General features: G+C 37.1%; 1 protein-coding gene across 1 annotated transcript in view; it reads left to right on the forward strand.

Moving 5' to 3' along the window:
• The window catches only part of cpx (synaptic transmission protein complexin), a 182,593-nt gene that overhangs the window by 151,887 nt on the left and 7,461 nt on the right, over positions 1 to 23,245 (forward strand). The window contains 1 exon segment of the mRNA XM_089738903.1: positions 2,713 to 2,876. Within this exon segment, the coding sequence (XP_089595029.1) occupies positions 2,713 to 2,876 (164 nt within the window).

A 23,245-nucleotide genomic window follows, 5' to 3' on the forward strand; every position in this document is an offset into this window, starting at 1 on the left:
GTAATATTAAGACGGTGGTTTTGATTATTATTTTAAATGATGAAATGTTGTTTTGATAAATATCACAAAATGAAGGGTAGACTCCGTAACGCCACAGTATAAAATGGCGGTACGTGGACAGAGTCGTGCATTCCGTGTCAGACATTCATTCCGTCCGTCTCAGACAGTAAGTCTCTGACGGTCAGTCAGTCAGTCAGTCGGTCTGTCGGTATGTGCAACGAAACTGTCGGTTTACCCTGTCATTATGAAAGTTGTGTGTGTTGAGTTTCAATAATTATTATTGAAAAGTTTTATTGACTAAACTGAGTTCAATCGAATACGAGCGATGGCGGAACCTACTGCTCAGCCATCCCTGACGTGTGCCGACATATATATATTTTTTTAAAATCGACAAAGAGGTGACATAAACAATAGTGTACGTGTTTTAAAAATGTAAAAATAATAGAGTAGAAGAATACCGTCACCCTCACTAGGCACGTATCGCATGTTCTCAACTTCTCATTTTACTAGTGGTAGGACCTCTTGTGAGTCCGTGCTGGTTGGTGGGTACCACCACCCCGCCTATTTCTGCCGTGAAGCAGTAATGCGTTTCGGTTTGAAGGGTGGGGCAGCCGTTGTAACTATAGTTGAGACTTTAAAACTTATATCTCAAGGTGGGTGGCACATTTACGTTGTAGATGTCTATGGGCTCCAGTAACCACTTAACACCAGGTGGGCTGTGAGCTCGTCCACACACCTAAGCAATAAAAAAAAACAAAAAAAAAACAAAAATCCGATATAGTGTATTCACGAATAACGTTGGACAACCCGAGAGCATTTTTTCTACATTTTTATAATTTGACTGTGTGTTGAGCTAAAATAGTATATTAATATTCCTCTTCCCGTGTGTATTTTAAAAGGTTCCTTAATAGTTACTCGGATACAGTAGGTTTTTTACCACTTAATAAATTTCTTAATTAAATAATAAATAAAAAATCTTAATAAAAAAATTTTATTAAGATTTTTTTCACCTATGTTTAATCACCCTGTCTCCAAGTCCAGCTGGTGGCAAATAGGTAGATAGCGGCTTGGCTTGATAGGTAGCGGCTTGGCTTTCGGTAGGTAATGCCTTGGCAATACCCCTGGCATTTCAGAAGTCCATGGGCGACGGTAATCACTTACCATCAGACGATCGGTACGATCAACTGCCTACAAGGGAAATAAAAAAGCATAGTTTTCTTTGATCGCAAGAGAATAGTCCGACAAAGCCACAATAAATCTGTTTAATATTATGATGCAATTTATAAAATCAAAACCACAACTTTAGAAAACTGTTTCAGACTAAAACCGATAGTTAACGCTTCGCCTGACATTTTGCATAGTCAATGTACACGTTGACATGAAATAGATTGAAAGCCGGTCGCCATGTTGGTTCGCTGAACTGAACGAAACCGGATTAGACCGGGTACAACCGCTTACCGAATAGAATTTAAATTTGCAAAAGGTTTTTGTGATTCGAATTTGATTGAACCCACAGTTTTATTATGCAATTACAATAAAACTAAATGAAGGGCTTCATGTAAAATTAGTATTTCATCGAACATTTTATACTTATAGTACACACCGAGCTATCCAGTTATTTTTTCAAGAATATTTCATTTTTAACGCTTTATCTAGATGACATTTACATTAGCACTATAATTAATGAATTAAAATCCATTGTTATACATGCGATCTAACTGTAACATGATATCTCAAAGCGACATTCATGTCTTATACCGCTTAGTTTTAATCGGGTCCCTCCTGACTGAGCCTTTGCTCGCCCACCTGTCCTGGTGAAACTGGAAAGGCTTCCGGGCCACCAGTAATCCTTCAATCATAAAAAGTCTTGGAGTCTCCTAGTACAGGCTTGCACGCTTAAAAGGAGACTCCAATCATTGTATTGTTTTAGCTTGCTTTTGAAAATAAAATATTTTGAAAAAAAAATCGGGTTAGTATTCAGAAGCTCTATTATCTGAGCCAGTATAACAACATAACGGGAACTAATAGAAAATATGCTTTTATACATAATAATAATAAAATGTTATCAATAAAAATTATATTTTAGTATTAATAATTGAATTTACAAAACACATTTTTATCAATAGGACTGCTTTTCACAGTACTGGTACATATTTCTAAAACTATGTATCGAGCATCGCATATAACTGTCTCCTAGTAACAAAACATAATATCGAATACACTCCACTCGCCGTGTGTACCAAATGCGTGTATCGGGACACTTCTGGCGCGCGCTGACAAATGCTCAGATTGACGTGTAATAGATTTTTGAATGGCGGCAGCCATCTTGAAACCGCCGCAAACCGGATGAAACCGGATCGAAGCGAATCTGCTTAGTAATTCTGTTAGGTTGCTCAGCGGAAAGGAATGTTTTCATGGCGATGCTCTCACATGTGTCTCATGTCTCACGTGAGTTGTCCCAATACATATCCATCTCCAATACTTATCTTTACTTTAATTTTTTTATTGCTGCTGTGTGGATGAGCTCACAGCCCACCTAGTGTTAAATAGTTATTGGAGCCCATAGACATCTACAACGTAAATGCGCCACCCACCTTGAGATATGAGTTCTAAGGTCTCATTATAGTTACAACGGCTGGCGGCGAGACTAACGAACAGCAATTCATTTATATATATAGATGAAATTAAAACAAGATCATTATTTGTCCATAGGCGCAGTCGGCGGTGACGGCGATGACAGCGACGATAAGGAAAAGGAAGAAGAAGCCGAACGTGAGCGGCAAGAAGCCATCCGCGAGGCTGAGGAGCGGCGCAAGGAGAAGCACCGCAAGATGGAGGAAGAGCGAGAGAAGATGCGCCAGGAGATCAGGGATAAGGTGAGCTTATACTGAATCCTGCAAGGTTCAAGCTGAACGTCTTTCCGGAAGAATTACGTATAGTGAATTCGGTTTAAAAACGTGTACACATCGATTTACTGGTAGTAGGACCACTTGAGTCCGCACGGGTAGGTACCACCGCCCTGCCTATTTCTACCGTGAAGCAGTACCCTTCATACTGAGTTTCAGTATGAAGGGTGAGACAGCCGTTGTAACTGTACTGACACCTTAGAACTTATATCTCATGGTGGGTAACGCATTTACGTTGTAGATGTCTGTGGGCTCCGGTAACCGCTTAACAACCAGGTGGGCTGTGAGCTCGTCCACACATCTAGGCAATAAAAAAATAAAAAGATTTTAAGCTGTCATTTGCGATAAAGAGAACTTCTCCATTGTGAGTCTAAGGGACAGGACGAATGACTTAATGAACATGACAACCCAATGACACCACTTTCCATACGAGATCGAAGTCACGGTTGCATTGTATAATAGTTATCGCACCTTCGAGCCGGAACGCATGACAGTTTTCCTTAAAAAATAGGCGTTTTCTACCCGTGCGAGATTACAACTGCTACACTGCGCTGTCATGCGGAAAACTTCTGTCATTCTCCGTTAAGCCCCTTGTTCACTATACAGCATCTACAGGAACAGATGGGGTGATGATATTCTAAGCCTGCAACACAAAAAAAAATATTTTATAGAGAAAGCAAAGCTATTAACTCTGCGGCTTTGTTTCTATCCGGGAATCTAGGGGACCATGTTCTGAAAAATAACTGTTTTAACTGATATTACTCCTAGACCAAACTAAAAAACTCTCGCTTCCCTGTAACTAATTCGTCTTGTGTACACGGCAATTTTCATCAACAATCTTTTCGAGACATTATAATAAAATATCAACGGCTCACTTAGAGAGCACTCATCGCAAAACGTTGAAAATATTTCACAAAACAACCAATGAAAGAGAATAATTGACACAGATCAAGCACACACTCCACACGCGCAATGAAAACGTTTTCAACGATACCTATTAGCTGACGTGCTCATGCTGACTGCTCTCCACAACGAATTACCCGTCGCTCCGAGGAGTAGTCGCGAGGTACTTGACCCACATGTGGACTGCTGTTAATTGTGGACGCGTGGCGGACAGCCTGACATTTTGAGTCCGACGATGACTCCATCAATTCTGCCGTTAATTAAAAGATGGGCAGTTTTAGACAGTAAGCTTGTTTTGTGATTAATATAATCATAGTTTTAATATAATAGGTTGGGGAAAAACATTCTTCGCATTTTTTAAGAAAATTCACAACATTTTTTAATATAATTTATTTACATTTAACTAAAGTATGTAGGTACCATTACCATGTTCGATAACTTTTTGCCATCTTGTAGGTAGGGATATGATCCCATTGCTATAAAAATTTTGGGGCTTCTGATCAAAATACCGTGACAATTGGTTTTGGCAGTCCTCTCGTGATGTTAACTTGACCCTGACTAAAGAGTTCTGAAGAGACCGAAACAGGTGGAAATCTGAAGGTCAGGACTATACGGCGGATGCATTAACACCTCCCAGTCAAGCTCTCTTAATCTTTGCTGAGTGGCTAATGATGTGTGAGTTCTGGCGTTATCATGATGAAAAACCACACCTTCTTGCTTTAATCTCATCAGTTGTTCGCAGTAGAGTTCAGAATCGATGGTCCTGCCTGTTGATAACAGCTCATAATGCCCTTTCCAATCCCACCACACACACAGCATCATCTTGTTGCGAGTTAACCCGGTTTTTGCCACAGTCTGTGAAGCTAACCGTCCTTTGACCACGACCTTTTTCGCACGTTCTTGTCGTACCTGATCCACTTTTCGTCACCAGTTATCAGCTTCTTCAAAAATGGTTCGGTTTCATTAGGTCGTAATAAAGAATCACAAATGAGTACACGGTTCATTAGGTCTCTTTCAGTGAGCTCGTGAGGTACCTAAACATCGAGCTTTTTTGTGTACCCCGTTTTTTCAAATGCGCCAGAACTGATTTGTGGTCAATTCCCAGTTCTTCAGCTACGTCGTAACTACTGAAATGCCGATCTTGCTACATTTAAAAAAAAATTGCATCTATTTTATCCGTAATAGGGCGACCAGAGCGACGTGCATCTTTGACATCAAAATTTCCGGATTGAAAACGCTTAAACCAAATTTGTGCTCCTCTCACAGACACTGCACTAGGTCCATAAACATCGCAAATTTTTTTCGCGGTTTTCGCTGCTTTTTTTTTTTTTTTAATTATTTTTTTCAATTTACTTTTTTTGTAATAAAAATTTAAAATGTATAGAATTTCTTCATTAGATTCACTCATCTTGACAGTACAAAAAATAAATAAAAATCACACATTTTCCTAACTTGAATTTGAAATTATCTTCTTTAAGATTTAAACTTTTAATGATACCAAAACCAGCCAGATACAAATAGTATAGCCAAAGAGATTTTATTACAAGTTCATAGATACTGTAATGCGAAAAGACTTTTCCCCAACCATTATATATTTCTTCTGTGCGTGTGTTTGTCACTGAACTCCTCCTAAAGGGCTGGACCGATTTTAATGAAATTTTCTGTGTACCTTCAAGTGGATGCGAGAATGGTTTAGATTCACAAATCAGCACGGCAGATGGCGCTGCAGTTGGTATCTAGGTTATTTCACTGAAGTAGGAAACTTATGGAAATGAAACGTCAACCAAAAATTCGTGCCACTGTGACGTCATCTGGCCACAAAACATGGCGGTTTTAGTGCTGTACAAAAGATTTCAATGTTATCAGGTTTTATCGATAAACGTTCTTGGCTCATTTTATTTTAAATATTGTTGAGTATTATTTATTTGTAAAATTTATACTTTAATGGGAAGTAAGTAGGTATATTGTTATGTGCAAATATGATATGATTTAGATGGGTGAAATCTAAGACAAGTTCGTCCTTCGAATTTGCCAAGTAAATGATATGATGTTTTTTAAAAGTTGCTACACTGATTTTATAAAGTTGTTGTTTGTCGCAAAACATAAAGATATGGCGTAGTTCAAAGCCATCTACCCATTTCTAGCATGCTAAATGTTATCGTATTTTGAGTACGTGTTTTTCTTAGACTATTACAATCTATTTTAATTGTTTTGCTGACTCTAAAGTCCGTAACACACTACTGCAGCGCACCCCAAGGAAGGTGCGCCGCACCATTTGAATCACTTTCACTTGAGAGTGATTCAAATTTTAAACTTATCAAGGGACCGCGTGATAAAAAAAAAACATCTACAGATCATTTATTCATTATTAAAAACTTCATTCCTTGTGACTTCCTCTCTAAAATCACTTAATTATTAAATATATTTTAACGAATTTACAATAGTGCTTTACTCACTGCGGAATAAAACTATTTTATTTAAATAGTTCCGAAGAGATTTTGTCGGTAGCCTTTTTCCCGAAATATCTAAACAGAATGTCTAAATATGTTTTGATGACATATTTTAATGAGGAATTTATGATTAGTGTCATTCCGACCGAAAAATGGTGTCCGATTTTTCGGATGAGGGCTCCATAATGAATTTAAATATATATAGATAATAGTTTTGGGGCATCGACTTTCTTGAGATCCTATAAAATATGTTTTAATTATTATTTTTGTATGTTTTAAGCATGATAAAATAAGAAATTTTATTTAAGCAATCATATTAAATCGATATCAAAGTCAATAAATAATGTACAACCCAAAACAGACGGCCGAACTGACGTGATAATGACATTTGGCGCTCTAAACATGGCGGATTTTCGGCCTCATTAGACAGAGACGGAGACATTTACGTATATTCACATTTCATTTTATGTACGCACTGAAATACTGTTATATTGTTTTCCTGCGAGTTAAAGTGCTGAGTAAGAACAAGATAGATATATGTTTATGTGTGTGCCTTCAAAATGGGTGCTATTTATATAAGCAATTGTACGTATAGAACAATATGTCGTGTCCCTACTATATAGGTCTATGGGTTATTTACCTTTCCTAGAAATAATCTATATGCCAAAACAACATTTGCCGGGCCAGCTAGTTAGTTATGAAACTGCATCGGTAGTTACACAATTTTCAAACAAGTAACAGTTTAGCATTTTCTATCGCAAAAACACAAAAATAATAATTTTACAAGTGTTTTTGAATTATACTTTACGCGATTATTCTAATATTCTACCGTCATTCTCAATACCCCTAACCTATGTGAAGCTATACAAACTCTCCCGCATTAACCTAATCTAGTTGTAGGGTAGATTCTGTGAGTAGTGCCCACCTTGGCTGTGGTCCTGGTAAGGGTGACCACCTATCATTTTAGGAACCGTATGCACATCCGACTGAATGTGAATCAATCATATTTTCGTGTTTGATAGATAGGACAACCGTTTTAGAATATTAATGAGACTCCGACCTTATGGTTCAAGGTGTGGTAACGGTATTCACATTATGATGCCTATGACCCATTATCGAAATAATGACTCGACACAAGCCGGTAGCTTGTTCATGCATCGAAGCAACAAAAATAACTTATCAAGCTATAAAATGTAACGATAAAACAAATTCCCAACGTACAATCTCAATATTTTTTATTTACAAAACAATTACGGTGTATTTCTGCAAAAAATAAATCTATTCCCAGAATGTTTTCAGCGTTTTCTGGCGGATTGTTTTAATTAAAAAACCATTCTCTCTTCTAAACCTTTTGTTCATGAAATTAAAGGACAACCCTTCTCATACTTGTCGTAATCTTGACAGTCCTTCATTTCCCTTGTCCTTTAGACATAGGCCCGATGTTAGCGTGGTGGCTCCAGATACCTGTCTCATAATAAAAGCCTCAGGTTCGAAACCGATGGCAATGAAGTATAGTTTGTTTGCAAAGAAATTTATTAAACTTAAAACCTGATGACCATGATATCCACTGGTGGTAGGACGTATTGTGAGACTATGTACCCCTGCATTCTGTTCACTACAGCAGGTAACTTTACTGTGAAGCAGTAATTTCCGATTGGACTAGTGGAATTATCTTTTTACAATATTATTAAAACTACGACCTCTCGGCAAATATTTGCTTTTACTACTACTGCTTACTCTAGTTATAGACAGTACACAATAACATAGTATAAATCATATATAAATATGTTAGCCATTCTGCCAATACAACAACAATGACATTACGAACGACGCAATATCCAGACTAAGATGACATCAAAAATAATAATTAAACTAAACGCGATTCTAAACTACACATCAATTATAATTTAAAGACAGTTAATCATACAAATAAATCGATGCCTCCAATGAACACTACTCTAACTCAAAATTTTGAAATTTTCGTTTTTCACACAAATCGCTTCACTATGTTAAAAGTATTACAATTAATCATTATTGATGGGGTTCGAAGCAAGAGTAAATCAGCTAGTTACACAAAAAAAACATAAATATATCTGCAATAATAAAGATTTTATCAACTTTTTTCGTTTAAACGCTCCTCCTGTAAATCTATGAATTTGGAGTTAGCGTAGTGTTCGTTGGAGGCATCGAAATGTTTATATTTGGTGAAGGATTCCTAAAAGAATTTGTAGTAGCTCACTAATTCAAGTTATTACGTAATGTTGCAATAACAAACAATCAGAGTGCGTTCTACAAGTCACATTGCGGTTGCACCACCCTGTATAATGTACAGCGTGGTTGTTTATGCAAATATGTGAATTAATACAATGTAGGTACAGTATCATATAGTTTTGTTAAATAAGCAATGTTAAGGTTATTTGTTCGTGTATTCCATTAATAAACTCTATTAACTTTTCTGTCGTACATTAATTGATTATAAAAAGATAAGTTTGTAAGATTCTTGAAGAAGATTATGTTTATTTGTATAAACAATAAAAGGAAAATAAAATGAATCCTAAAGCTTAGCGAGAAGAAAACAACGGCGATTCCTACATAACAAAAGTTTTATTAAGTTTATTAAAGTATTTATTAAAATAAGTGAAAAGGTGTTTAAAATTTGTGTTCAAAAGGTATTAGAATAAATTAAGCAATGCTCGAGGGATCAATACAAAAATTTTTATTTAGAAATCGGGATTAGAAGATTGTTGTTTATGAGCGAAGAAAAGCAATCAACACACAAATTTTGCGGTAGGCAGCGGCTTGGTTCTGCCCCTGGCATTGCTGAAGTCCATGGGCAACGGTAACCACTCACCATCAGGTGGGCCGTATGCTCGTCTGCCTACAAGGGCAATAAAAAAAATAAAAAATAAAAAATGCAATTTTATTTCTTTTATCACAACAGTAAAACATAGGGCGCCCGGTAAGCGAGGCACATTTACGGCGACACAAATTGCCCGTAATTCACCCAAGATGGCCGCCGAGCCATCGGAACAAGTGCCGCGCGCTTTGTGCATAACTTTTTGACGCATACCCTCACTTTTGAGATTTAACTGGTTGACAATTTAATGGGTTCAAGTCGAGAGAGCTTAGGTCTGCAAAGAATCTAGGTCTTACGCTGGAAATAGGTTAATTGCTAAATTCTAGACTTGGTATGTGAAGTTCTATACTTGACATTCATTTCACATAGAGTATGTACTTATTTCAAACACAAAGCGAGTATGTATCCTTAATGAATAGTAATAATAGCTTGGATTCCTTACATCTCCATCTGAGCGGTGGTTTTAACTTTATGGTATCTATGGACTTTGACATTCTATTAACGTCAGTGACGTACCATGAGGTCCTTTGCTCGTTTGCGTAAATAAAATAACTGAACAGTAATATTCGCTCCGTGAACATTTACGATTTAATCTTGTTTGTTGTTGAGATTGAATTCGCAAGTTACTTGATTAGACGGACAAATGTAAACACGCTGTACATACATAAACTATAAATAAGGGGTTTCGAAACATCCTGTATTCATAGCGAGTTATATAGGTACTCTTTTTTTATTATTATTGCCCTTATAGGCAGACGAGCATACGGCCCATGGTGATGCTGAGTGGTTACCGTCGCCCATGGACTACACTAATACTAGGGGCAGAGCCAAGCCGCTGCCTACCGTTAAGTACTCTCTACAAGCCTTGTTTGAAGAGTGACATGTCATTTTAAAACGCTTTTTTTTTTCAAATAAAAATTGTGATTTTGAAAAACTATTGTGTATCTTGATAGTTTGTCTTGGTTTGGTGGCGAAGGAAACAAGAAGAATTGTCAGCTATCCACCACAAATACTCATGTCTCAAGTCCAGGGCATATGTTCGTCGAACGTAATCAAATGTACGTGGTTGACAAAATTTGTAACGTTGAATTAAAGAATTCATATCATAATTGGGATTTAAAATATAATACGAAATGAGAAAAACTAAATAGTCAAAATCAATGGCCAAATCGATTTTAATTCGGTCATCCGTCGCTCATGGTCCTCAGCAATACCAGAAGCATAGAAAAGAAGTAATGGGCTCGGGAAAAGTCTTGGTAAATTAAAATTGAAGATCGAAGTGTTATTTGTCGCTTCATTAATAAGCAATAAATGTATATGACAATAAAATTTGACGTAATTTCTTTGACAATCGTTATATTTTATAAAATCAGAAGGTTAGATTTCTCGTACGAGTTATAATCTGGTGGTTATCACTGGTGGTAGGACCTATTGTGAGTCCGCACGTAGGTACCACCGCCCTGCCTATTTCTGTCGGGAAGCAGTAATGCGTTTCGGTTTGAAGGGCGGGGCAGCCGTTGTAACTATACTTGAGACCTTAGAACTTATGTCTCAAGGTGGTTGCGCATTTACATCGTAAATGTCTATGGGCTCCAGTATCCACTTAACTCCAGGTGGGCTGTGAGCTCGTCCACGCATCTAGCAATAAATAAATAAAACATATGCCGTTGCGACAATCGATGGGGCACAAAAGTACTGGAGCGGAGACCTCGTACTGGACGTCGTAACGTGGACAGACAGCCAACGAAGTGGACCGATAACCTGGTCAAAGTGGTTGATAGAGACTGGATGAGAAGAGCATTTACGTTGTAAATGTCTATGGGCTCCAGTAACCACTTAACACCAGATGGGCTGTGAGCTAGTCCACCCATGTAACCATACTGGTGGTAGGACCTCTTGTGAGTCCGCACTGGTAGGTACCACCGCCCCGCCTATTTCTGCCGTGAAGCAGTAATGCGTTTCGGTTTGAAGGGTGGGGCAGCCGTTGTGACTATACTGAGACCTTAGAACTATATCTCAAGGTGTGTGGCGCATTTACGTTGTAGATGTCTATGGGCTCCAGTAACCACTTAACATCAGGTGGGCTGTGAGCTCGTCCACACAGCTAAGCAATAAAAAAAAAAAAAAAAATACAAAAAAAAAAAATACACCACACCATAAAAAAAAAACAATTTTTGTACACATCAAACTGTTTACTTTCCCTTTGAATCTCATTTATACAGTAAAAGCCATCTTCTAATATCTACTAAATCCTAAACTAAAAAACCCTACCAATCAACAACTTTTGTTCAAAATTTAACCTAAAATAATTATTGACAATTTAAAACTTTTAGACGTACATAGCCGGTTGCAGTAGGCCATTAGTCGTGAAATTACTATGCTAACTCGCAATGGAGGCGCTTCACCGAACATCGCCCCTAATAAAATTTACGCCTTAAATGTCTGCGTCAAAGGAATGAAAGGTAATTTTAAGCGAATTTAGAATGTGGGGTCGCAGTCATAAGAGACAGCGATTTAAGACAGTTATTACCGGAGATGCTATTCTTATCTATCTACTTTATGCTGTGGCAGAAGTATGTGGCAGAATTACACTTACATTTTTTTACTTTGTAACTACCAGCTTGTAACTACCACTTTGTAACTAAATATGGGTTATTCTTGTCGGTCCAAGATTGGCAAGATGAAAAGTAATGAAGACATTGATATTTCATTCTGATCTCGTAAATAATAAAAAAATACAACACGTATGGCACTCTGGGACTGCGCGGTAAAGCTACCTATTGCATAGCATTTTTTATTAACTTATGCAATTATAATTAGACAATAATAATTTAATATTATAACAATAAAAAATAGGACCACGCTATATCTATAAACATTAACAAAAGCAAAACATTAACTGTCCCCTTCACACTCATAAGCTATACCACGCGAGACAGAAATGGGCAGACTTTTCATGATGCGCATGCAGTGCGACGTCACGCCATGCGCTTATTCACAAACTATAAACAAGCGCAACGTGCGAATGTGTTGAACGCAAGCGACAGGGTAGGCGGAGTGGGGGTGTTAGGGTTTATTTTCGTTACGGAATTTCTTGATTCGCTCGCCGCGCTTAAAGCCCGCGATAAAAGCTATGCAATAGCTTAATAAATAAAAAAGTAAAACAATAACATAACGTAAAATAGATTTTTTTTTGTTTTGGAAGGCAAACAAACGCATACAGCAACTGATAGTCCGTGATCGCTTTCGTTTGTCAACCAATCTTGAAATGATTTTATTTTACTTATGTATGTCGAAAAAGATGCTGCACATGCCGAAATTGATCACAATATTTACAAACCATCCTCTCTGGAATCACACCTTCATCTCGATATCAACACAAACTTTGTTACGTAAAGTGTTCTAGTTCCTAAACACAAGCGCAATAAGTCTTGTTAAAACAGCCACTGCACCGAACTTCGTTCAAAGACCAATATTCCCGCTCTGAGTAGGGCCACACCTAGTTTCCATGCAATTAAAACTTGCAGTGAAACTTTTACGCGAATTAACGCGAGTCGGCGCACGGATCCGTAAGCTTTCGGCTACAAGGCTAACTCTAATTCAAGAAATTGACTAGTCATTATTTATCTTAAAGCGCTCTCTATGCTACTCTAATTATATTCGTACTTATCTGCCTAGGTAATTCAAATTCCACCTATGACTATCATTTTGTTGCGAGTTACATGTGAACATTTAAGATTTTTAAAGATTATAATTTTATTGTTGTATATTTTTGTATTATATTGTATTATATTTATTCTAGATTATGAGTTTAAAACTCACCTAGTATTAAGTGGACGCCACAGCGAGCTGACGGCGTATACACTGCTACTCAGATAAGTCATCAGGTCGACGTCTCAAGTGTATTGTATCAGGCGCCTCTCAAACCAGAATACATGAGCGCTTAGCGACAGGATAATGTTACTCACCACTACAGGCTCACAAAACGTCCTACTATAGCCTTAATTAAAAAAGATCCCTAAAAATTTATAACATCTGACACGCAAACACAGCTTATCATCAATAATCATTAATCTTAAGCAATGAATGAAATATAATCAAATCTTAGCTGTATATTTTTTTTTGGTGTTAATGCACTGTCGATTGCACCTATAATTGAGGTGACATCTGCCATGAACTTTTGTAAATTGGTCAATTTTGTATTGATCATCACTTTGTTGGTGCAACTTAATAAATAAATAACATGTGACATCCTATTTTCATGTTCGCCTTTAAGAGCCGGTGGGCGAGGACCAGCGGATGCAAGGCTGCTAATCATGAGGGACGATACGCCTTAAGCAAAATTTCGTCAAACGCATAAAATCTTATGAACGTTTTGATCCATCGAGCACATCACGACGTTTCTGAAACTGCTGGTTTCAATGTGATATTCTTAGGTATCTCGGTTTTGCGTGTCATCATCATCATTATCATCATCATCAACAGCCCACAGTCGTCCACTGCTGGACATAGGCCTCTCCCAATCCACACCACTGAGCCCGGTCTGCGGCTCTTCTTTTGCGTGTGATGTACCTCAATTGTCTATCTATCTCAATAAAAAGAACATTTACTGGTGGTAGGACGTCTTGTGAGTCAGCACGAATAGGTACCACCACCCTGCCCATTTCTGCAGTGAAGCAGTAATGCGGTTCGGGGTGGAGCAGCCGTTGTAACTATACTGAGACCTATACTGAAAACTCATATCTCAAGACAGGTGGCGGCATTTACGTTGTAGATGCCTATGGGCTCCGGTAACCACTTACACCAGGTGGGTTGTAAGCTCATCCACCCATCTAAGCAATATATTTTTTTCATTGAAAATTTATGAAAATAGGCGCCAAATTCGTGTGTGACAGTGTGAGCGAAAAATGCACAGATAATATAAAAAAAGAGCATATGCGTTTCGTTTCACGCTGTGTTGATATTGAACAATCTAAAAAGGACAAAACTATCGCAAATGTTAAAGACCCCGCGCGACCTCTATTAAATGAAATCCTAAGTTCGGAAACATCAAATACTCAACACTAAATGTAGCTTTAAAGAGGTGCCTTTCAAGGCTTTGCTGCTTTCAAGCAGTAAACACTATTACGCGAGCCAAACATTAGTTCTGAAGCCGTTCCAGTCGAGGACACTCGAAAACCTTACCTATCTAAAGGCGGCCGAGCACTGGTGGAACGCAGCCCGGAAATATACTTGGGTGTCGTTAAATACCATTGAATTTTCGAACCCAAGTCTGTACTGATTTTGCTTTAGTTCCAGTATGCCACATTCATAGATATTTTTGGGTTTCGGTAACTAATTAACATATCTGTTCATTTACTAAAATGACATATTATTAATTTAGTTCGAATATACTTAAAAATTGGAAAAACTTAGAAATTTAAATAATAACTATTTCATTGTCTTGAGAATAATTTATAATTTCATCACTACATAGTATAAAACTAAGTCGCTTTCTCTGTCCCTCTATCTGTCTGTCTGTATGCTGAAATCTTTAAAACTACGGAACAGATTTTGATGCGGTTTTTTTTAATAGATACAGTGATTGAAGTGGAAGGTTTATATGTATAATAACATCCATTAAATAGTGGAGAAATCAATAATAAATTAAAGATTCCGAAGCCAAGCGAGGGCGGATCGCTAGTTAGTGTATAAAGGGACTATTATTTTGTGAACATTTATAATGTTACACTTTTCAATCTGATAAACTAGCAAACCAATTAATCTTAAATCATACCACTCGATAGGTTTCGTCAATGATGATAAAAAATAATAAACAAATGTGAACATGTAATATGAATACTGATTTATATCGTTAAGAATTCTTCAACACAAGCCCCGTAAGATTTAGCGAGCGTCAAACCGCGCGTCACGGCTCAGCGAACATACGATGTCACAGCATATTGCATACTCATTTATATTCTTGACGTATTAAGAAAGGGCTCTCTCTCCCCTTTGAGTTGTTTTATAGATTTTGTTTTCCTCGAGCGCTCGTCGTAATATCAGTCACGTCAACATTTCGCACCTTTAGAATTATATAGACCCATTTTGAAATATTGGATTTCGAGTTTAATTCAAAAAAGGACCTAGAACGACCCCTTTCAGTGACTCTTAATAATCAAATGACCCAAAGTAGCATAAAAAGGGACAAACTTATCTATCTTTCACTCCGTCCCCTTTTCTCTATGCCCTTTCGATTTTTGAAAACTATTCGTTTTTTTCAAAAAAACGCATTTTTTTGGGTTGGGTATTTTTAATTCTAAAAAGGCAAATTTTTGGAAGCTGAAACACTTAGTTGAAATACTATTAAAGTATTCAATAGGTGTTCAAATAATTTGCATCGTAAGCATAGGTATTGAGTTTTATTTAAATAAATTTTGTAATCGCAAGAGTCAGTCCTAAAATGAATGTTTTTATAACTTCTGGAGCATTGTATCAGCAAAGTCACACTAATAGGCTCCGAGTGCTACCTGGGAACAATGTCGTGAAGTCTCCATTGTATTGGAGTGATGGCTAACAAAACGATACCTTCATGGCCAAAGTAACTAGTTTGAATAGTGGGACTGTCATTATACAATAGAGCTGAGAATTCGATAGCACAGTTTTAACCCTCACGTCACAAGTATAATGAAGACTTCCCAATGCGATTACTATTTAAAATTAAAAGATTAGTATTCATCACTCGTTTATTATTTTAACTGGTGGTAAGACGACTTGGGTACCACCACCCTGCCTATTTCTGCCATGAAGTAGTAATGGATTTCGGTCTGAAGGTTGGGGTAGCCATTGTACTGTAAAAGCTGGGAGACCATAGAACTCATGTCTCAAGGTGGGTTGCGGCATTTATGGCTTCCAGTGACGACTTAACACCGGATGGGGTGTAAGATCGTCCATCCATATAAACAATTTAAAAATAAATAATAGTTTAAAAAAACTAACACAATACGCTTTTATAGAAAATGCAACTATAAAATACAAAATAAATTTTAATAAATTTGAATTAAAACTATTGTAAAAAAAAAAGATTTTATTGTAAAATAGCGTGGGGTGCTTTTCAGGATATTATCAAGATAGCCCTTCTACTCAAATCTTTCATAAAATATTTATAACTACTGATACCATGCACCCCAAACTTTTTCAATTTTTTTTATTTAAAAAAAACTAAATATGGAATTGTCATCGGTCCTTAATAAGCATACCAAATTTCGAGTTAATCCGACGTTTTGAAGGGAGTCAAAATCATGTTAAAAGATTCCGTTACAAACATACATACGTCTGAAGCTAATAAAAGCGTATTAAAACTGAAGTTTGTTAGTATAGAAATTTGGCTTCGTTAATGGTTTCTCAAAGCACAACAAACAAATTTTAACAAATTTTATAAATTATATTTAACTATCACTACATAGTATAAAACAAATTCGCTTTCTCTGTCCCTATATCCCTATGTATGCTTAAATCCTTAAAACTACGCAACGGATTTTGATGCGGTTTTTTTTAATAGATAGAGTGATTGAAGAGGAAGGTTTATATGTATAATAACATCTATTAAATAGTGGAGAAATCAATAATAAATTACAGTTTCCGAAGCGAATCGAGGGCGGGTCGGTAGTAAATAATGTACCATGCTTGCGAACCTATGAAAGCCGTCCAGGGTTCAATTTCCGCGCAGATGAGCTCATAATCCATTTAGCGGCCTTCGCCTCGCCTTCATCGGGTTCGAACGGGCGAGGGAGCGCAATCTTTGCACAAATTCAACTACAGTTTGATAACCTAAGCTTAAAGTTAGTTTAAGGCCTCTCGTAAAAATATTTTTCACGTATCAAATAACTAACAGCTTTTTGTTGTCTCGGGTTTAGTCGTGTTTATTTATAGATCAATTTCCAATGTGTTTTTGTTACACATTATTCTTAACTACATATTATTAATGTATATACAACAGTTATTTAACAGCACACAAAATAAATGAAGGAATAAAAAAATGTATATTAATTCACAGATCGTGAATAACTAGAAAAATATTTTTACATTAATTAATTTTGCTTTCATTTCATACATTTCACAAATTCGGATAGTTTTTTTATTGCTTAGATGGGTGGACGAGCTCACAGCCCACCTGGTGTTAAGTGGTTACTGGAGCCCATAGACATCTGCAACGTAAATGCACCACCCACTTTGAGATATCAGTTCTAAGGTCTCAGTATAGTTACAACGGCTGCCCCACCCTTCAAACCGAAACGCATTACTGCTTCACGACAGAAATAGGCGGGGCGGTGGTACCTACCCGCGCGGACTCACAAGAATTCCTACCACCAGTAAACTACTCGTGGACTCAGAAACTGCTCGTGGTTATTTCTAGATCAATTTCCAATGTGTTTTTGTTACACATTATTCTTAACTACATATAAATGCGTAACAGCTACTTAGCTATTTAATGTATAATAATATAAAAAAAAGATGTGAGGTGTCGTGGGACACCGGATAGGAACGAAGTCCCATGTAAAAAATAAAAATAAAGAATTACGAGAAAAAAATCGCGCGGTGAAATATCGCTGTGCGGAAAACAAGGCCTTATTCCACGGACTTTTTCTTACGGTTTTACTATCACATTTTTTACAGTTCGGTCGCGCAGCAAAATACCTATCCCCTCCAAGCCTGCCGTAAGGAACTTCGTTCCAATAAATGAAGGAATAAAAAAATGTATATTAATTCACGGATCGTGGATAATTAGACAACTATTTTTACCGGTTAATCTTGTTTTCATTTCGTACATTTCACTAATTTGGATTTTTGAACTAGGTATTACACATACATTATAGTTTTTACTGACAATAATCAAACTTATTCTTTTCTACAAATAAACAAAATATGCCTGTTGTTGTTCGAGCGTACATCATGTAACGGACTTACAATTAATCTCACTGTTGTCAGGTAAACCATTATTAGTGTTAGTGTAGGCAGACGAGCATTCATCCCACTTGATATTAAGCAGTTACCGTCACTCATGGACGTCAGCTATACCAGGAGTACAGCCAAGTCACTACGTACTGCAATACCGTCTACTTGCTCATATCAGCCAAAAAAGCTGAAATATGAGCATGGGATACATGTATTGTAGACGCTGGAAAGTAATAGAGACAGTTGATCACACTCACCTATATCTTTGGTGAGCAGTTCGGAAGATAATTTTCATATCCTAACCACCATTATATATTTAAGTAGCGACCCGCCCTCGCTTCGCTTCGGAACATTAAATTTTATTATTGATAGCTGAGTCCCGCGATTATTGTAGTACCGCGGGTGAAGCCGCCAGGCGAAGCTAGTCCAAAAAAAAACTAGCTTAAGTTACTACTTATATCATCAGCTACCTATCAGTGAAAGTCCCGTCAAAATCAGTCTAGCCATTCTAGAGATTAGCCGGAACAAACAGACAGACAGACAGACAAAAATTGTAAAAAACGTTATTTTGGTGTATGTACCGTATATATTCTATATTCGTATATATTCATATGCATGTAGTAAAAAGGGACTATTTCAATATTACAAACAGACACTCCAATTTTATTTATATGTATAGATAATGTTTAAGTTTAGGACTACAGAATGACTACAGGAAGACCATAAGAGGAATACGCAAAGAAGAGTCCAACGGAGTGTGAGCTCATGGATGTTAAATTGACTCTAGTAGGGAGTCCGTTCCGCGCGACTCCCTAATCGAGTCAGGTTGACTTCTTTGATGCTAAATCAACGGGAGAAGACATCACAGAAGAGTGAAGAAGCTCATAATCTCGGCACTAAAATAAACAGCTTAAAGTTTCTTAAATTATCATCATAATCGGTTGCTCTTGGCAGAGCAGTCGTGGTCATGTGGAATTCTTGCTTATTACTTGACAGATGTTCTCCATAGTTTGCGAACCGAGGCCCGGCGCACGCACTCGTTAAGTGGGGTTTCAGTAAGGTCTTTCACCTGATCAGTCCAACGCATGGGGATTCGTCCACGAGATCTCTTACCATTGACCCTACCCTGAACAACGCCTCGATCCTAAAAGAACTAAATATCTCTCACAGGTTATCGTCAACAGTGCAATCCAGGATTCTTCGACATTTTGGACACGTATCGCGACGGCCAGCAGAGTCTATCGAGAAACTTATTCTTAAATTATATTTGAATAAAGTAACAAGAAATTCGAACCGAAAAATGTACATTTTATTAATCTTTAAGACAGAAGCAATCTCTGCTCATTACTCGGTTGTCATTTAATGAAGTCCCTCGGGTATTACCAGACGCAAAAAATCCTGTAGATTTAAAATAAATCCCTGCCTGGTAACCCCAACGATTGCATGAAATCAAATCCAGAATTATTAAATTCAGTAAGAGGATTCTATCGTATTACTGTTAATTACTTTTTATTTTTGTTCGATAATCTTTATTTGCCAGTGTTCACTGGCACTTCTTCGATTCATTTGATGTAATACATTTTTTCATTTGCTTTGTTGTTAATTGTAGGCAAAAAAATAAAAACAAAAAGATAGAAAAAAATTTACAAAAAGAAAAAAATGTACCGAAATGTTTTGTCATTGTCTCTTTATATATAGATCATAGTACGTAGATAGAACTTACAAGGTCGTATATTAGACAGTTAGCAAGATGGTGTAATCAGAGATAGCCGTTGTTTCTATGCAATCTAAGCTTTGTCTTCTAGTTTGGACAGCGACAAAATTACATTATCGTATTGTAAGAAATACACAGGCGACTATTTCAATTTGCAAACACTTGCATGATTAATCAGTAATGCAGTTTAATCTAAATAAAAATATTTATTTTAAGCTCTCAAATAAGTTGAGTATAAGAAGATAAACTCAGAAGCTTTGCTCTCCTTTGTGAAGTCTGTTAAAAGAATAAAGAAACCCGTTCACTTGTATATGTTTGTGAATATGATACTAATTAATATACAGGACTGGATATTTACCGGTGGTAGAACTTCTTGTGAGTCCGCGCGGGTAGGTACCACCACCATGCCTATTTCTGCCGTGAAGCAGTAATGCGTTTCGGTTTGAAGGGTGGGGCAGCCGTTGTAACTATGCTGAGATCTTAGAACTTATATTTCAAGGTAGGTAGCAGAAATTAGGTTGGGCTCCGGTAACCACTTAACACCAGGTGAGCCGTGAGCTCGTCCACACACCGGAGCAAAAAAAAGTAATAAAAAATACAGGAGCTAACTTGTTGGAGAAATTAGCTATAGGTATATAATATAATCTGTAAGAACTGATAATTTCTCATCCTATCTTGTATTGTTAGTTGTGTTGTTTTCTTTGTCGTCACATTTGTCGCTAAAGAGTCAGTTGTCACTTTTAGGCGATAAATATCTTAACAGTTTCACGGCTATTTCTAGTATTTATCGAATGTATGTCACTTTTTTATAAAACTTTAAATTTTGATTGACGTACATACGTACATATGTTACATACATGATGTGAGCAACTGTGAATATACTTTGCAAAAGATCAATGTTTCAGCAGGAGGGTGAAACCAACGTTTGAGCTAAACTAAGCAGAATTTAATCATAAATCCAATTCTCTTCGTTTAAAAATAACAATACATGTAAGTATTACCAGCGTTCGTTCGATAATTTCCCAGCGGAACTGTCGACGTTCGACTACTCAGTGTTGCTACACTCAAATAAATTGTAGCGTTTTAGTAGAAATCCCTAGATAACCGTTTACATTATTTTATTCAGTGGTTATTCCGCTTTATCGATGCTATGGCTTTGTGATTGGTTCATTATTTTGTGATAGATGTACATACCTTTTTCAATAACATTTCCGAACAATGGAATCTCTTCATAGACCTATCGGTCCAATTTTATATTTATTTATATATTGTAGTGTAGGATTACGACGAAAGGAAGATCTTCCACCGAGCGGGTGATATTGCTCGGTAGACCGATGGTCCAGATGTTGTTGTTCGGAACTTGTATATATGCAAGCTTATCTTGAAAGTGTCGTAAGCGATATTCAGGCATCTGTCAAATATATTGCGTTTTTGTATGATGGCTACAGCCACAGTAGTATTTTTGTTTATCAGCTAAGATGAGCAGACTAGCCCATATGATGGTGAGCAATGCACAACGAAGCTTATCGAGAGTATTAAACAGCAGGCAGCGGCTTGGCTCTGCCCCTAGCATTGCTGATGTCCATAAGCCGCAGTTACTACTCACCTTCAGGTGGATCGTGTGCTCGTCTGCCTACACGGGTAAAAAAAGAATACAACGTAATGTTGATACATAAACCGCTACCCAACACAAGATGCCTTAATTGTATTGGTATAGTAAGCGGCACGTAAGTTGGCAAGGTTTTGGTGTAGTGGGGGTAAAGTCGCGCATAGTGCATATTGCAAAAAATAATGGTCACTTTTATTGCCCGCATATAATTTTATTTAATTTTTTATTTGCCATAATTTGTTTATAAGCCTGTGTGTTTAGAAGAAAGTTAAAGAAAAGAGAGGAATTCGTGAAGTGTATTAGTTGTTATAAATAAAATACAATTAAAAGTTAAGAAGTTTATTTAAAAAAATATACTTTATATTAAAAATTATGTGTCGCCATCGTCACTATCATTTTCTAATAGTGCTACCCCTTGGATTAAATTTATGGTAGCACCTGAGCTGGTGGAAGGAGTTGGCTCCTCATCGTTGACATAACGAAGAGTCGCTGTCGTCACTGGCGTAAATAATAAAACGCTCAGTGACTGAATCGACTATATGGTCATTGGTATTTGGTCCTGGCATTGCAAACAAATTTAAAATAATAACACTCGTAACAAAAACTCAATATAAACAAAGGGTTCCTACAATTTAGTAGGCGCATGTGTAATCAGGAGCGAGCGGAACGAGGACGCGGTGCGGGAGGGGAGGGTCGACTGACTCACCAATCGCGCGCTCGGAACGGTGCTACGTCTTTCCGCGCGTCCCGCTTGACAACCAAAGAGACCTAAAAAACGACTTCTGCGCATCTGACGATTCTTGCCAAGTTACGTGCCGGGGACTATACAACGTTTGAAACCGGAATAGTCCGTAGGAGAAATACACAGGGGGTAGTATTGACACGTTTGTATTTATTGCTTAGATGGCTAAACGAGCTCACGGCTTTTCCTGGTATTAATTGTTAACAATAATATTAATGCAACCAGCGGTGGTCTCAAGGTGTTGAGACATGAGTTCTCAGCCTCAGTTCTACAGTTCTTACTACTATAAAAGCTACCCCACTCTTCAAATCGGAAAGTATTAGTGATTCGGGGTAGATCGGTGATACCCATCCTTTCTATATCGTTCCCTCACTGCTGAGGATCGCGACCACATGTGACGTTCCTCCACAGTGTTCGATCATGGGTGGCATGGACCACATAGTACAGACTACCACCAAGTGCTTCTCTTACTAGATCTGACCATCTGGCTGGTGTTTTGCCCAAAAAAAAACTCAGAAAACTCCCTACAACTACTCAAGATATTTTAGAATTTGAAAAATTTTATTTCTTAATCGACACACTATAGAAAGGCTGGTTGGAGTTCTTAATGAAGTAATTTAAGCCCAATTTTTATGTTACGTGATATTTTTAAAAGTTTTAATATAATTTTCCCATAAAAATACATATTTGTAAAATGAAACAATTGTTAATAGTTATTTCAATTATTGTTTACTGCCTACTCGGGAGACTCATAAGTGGAGGAAAATGGTTTGGTTTATCTTACAGGTGCAAAATGTGGAAAATATAGCAATGACGTTTGTATCCAAAGAAATTAATAAATCCGAAATTAGGTTAAAAAGCAAATTAAACAACGGGTGATCAGCTATTGGTAGCAGCAGCTCAAGAACATTGGGAGCCAGTCAAATCATTAAGTCCTCGTGCACATAGACTGGGACACGAATCAGAAAAGATCAGCATTTATTTGTTTATTAAACTTTAATTAAACAAGTTTCATTCTTAGAACTAACTACTGAAGAGAACCGATACTAGTGTAATGAATAATGATATTCCTTTTTTTTTAATCATTTTATATATTGAATCGAAAACGCATTATGTTGGATTTATAAATG

The sequence above is a fragment of the Bombyx mandarina genome, chromosome 26 (genome assembly GCF_030267445.1).
Source record: "Bombyx mandarina strain Sakado chromosome 26, ASM3026744v2".
Taxonomy (NCBI): Eukaryota; Metazoa; Arthropoda; class Insecta; order Lepidoptera; family Bombycidae; genus Bombyx; species Bombyx mandarina.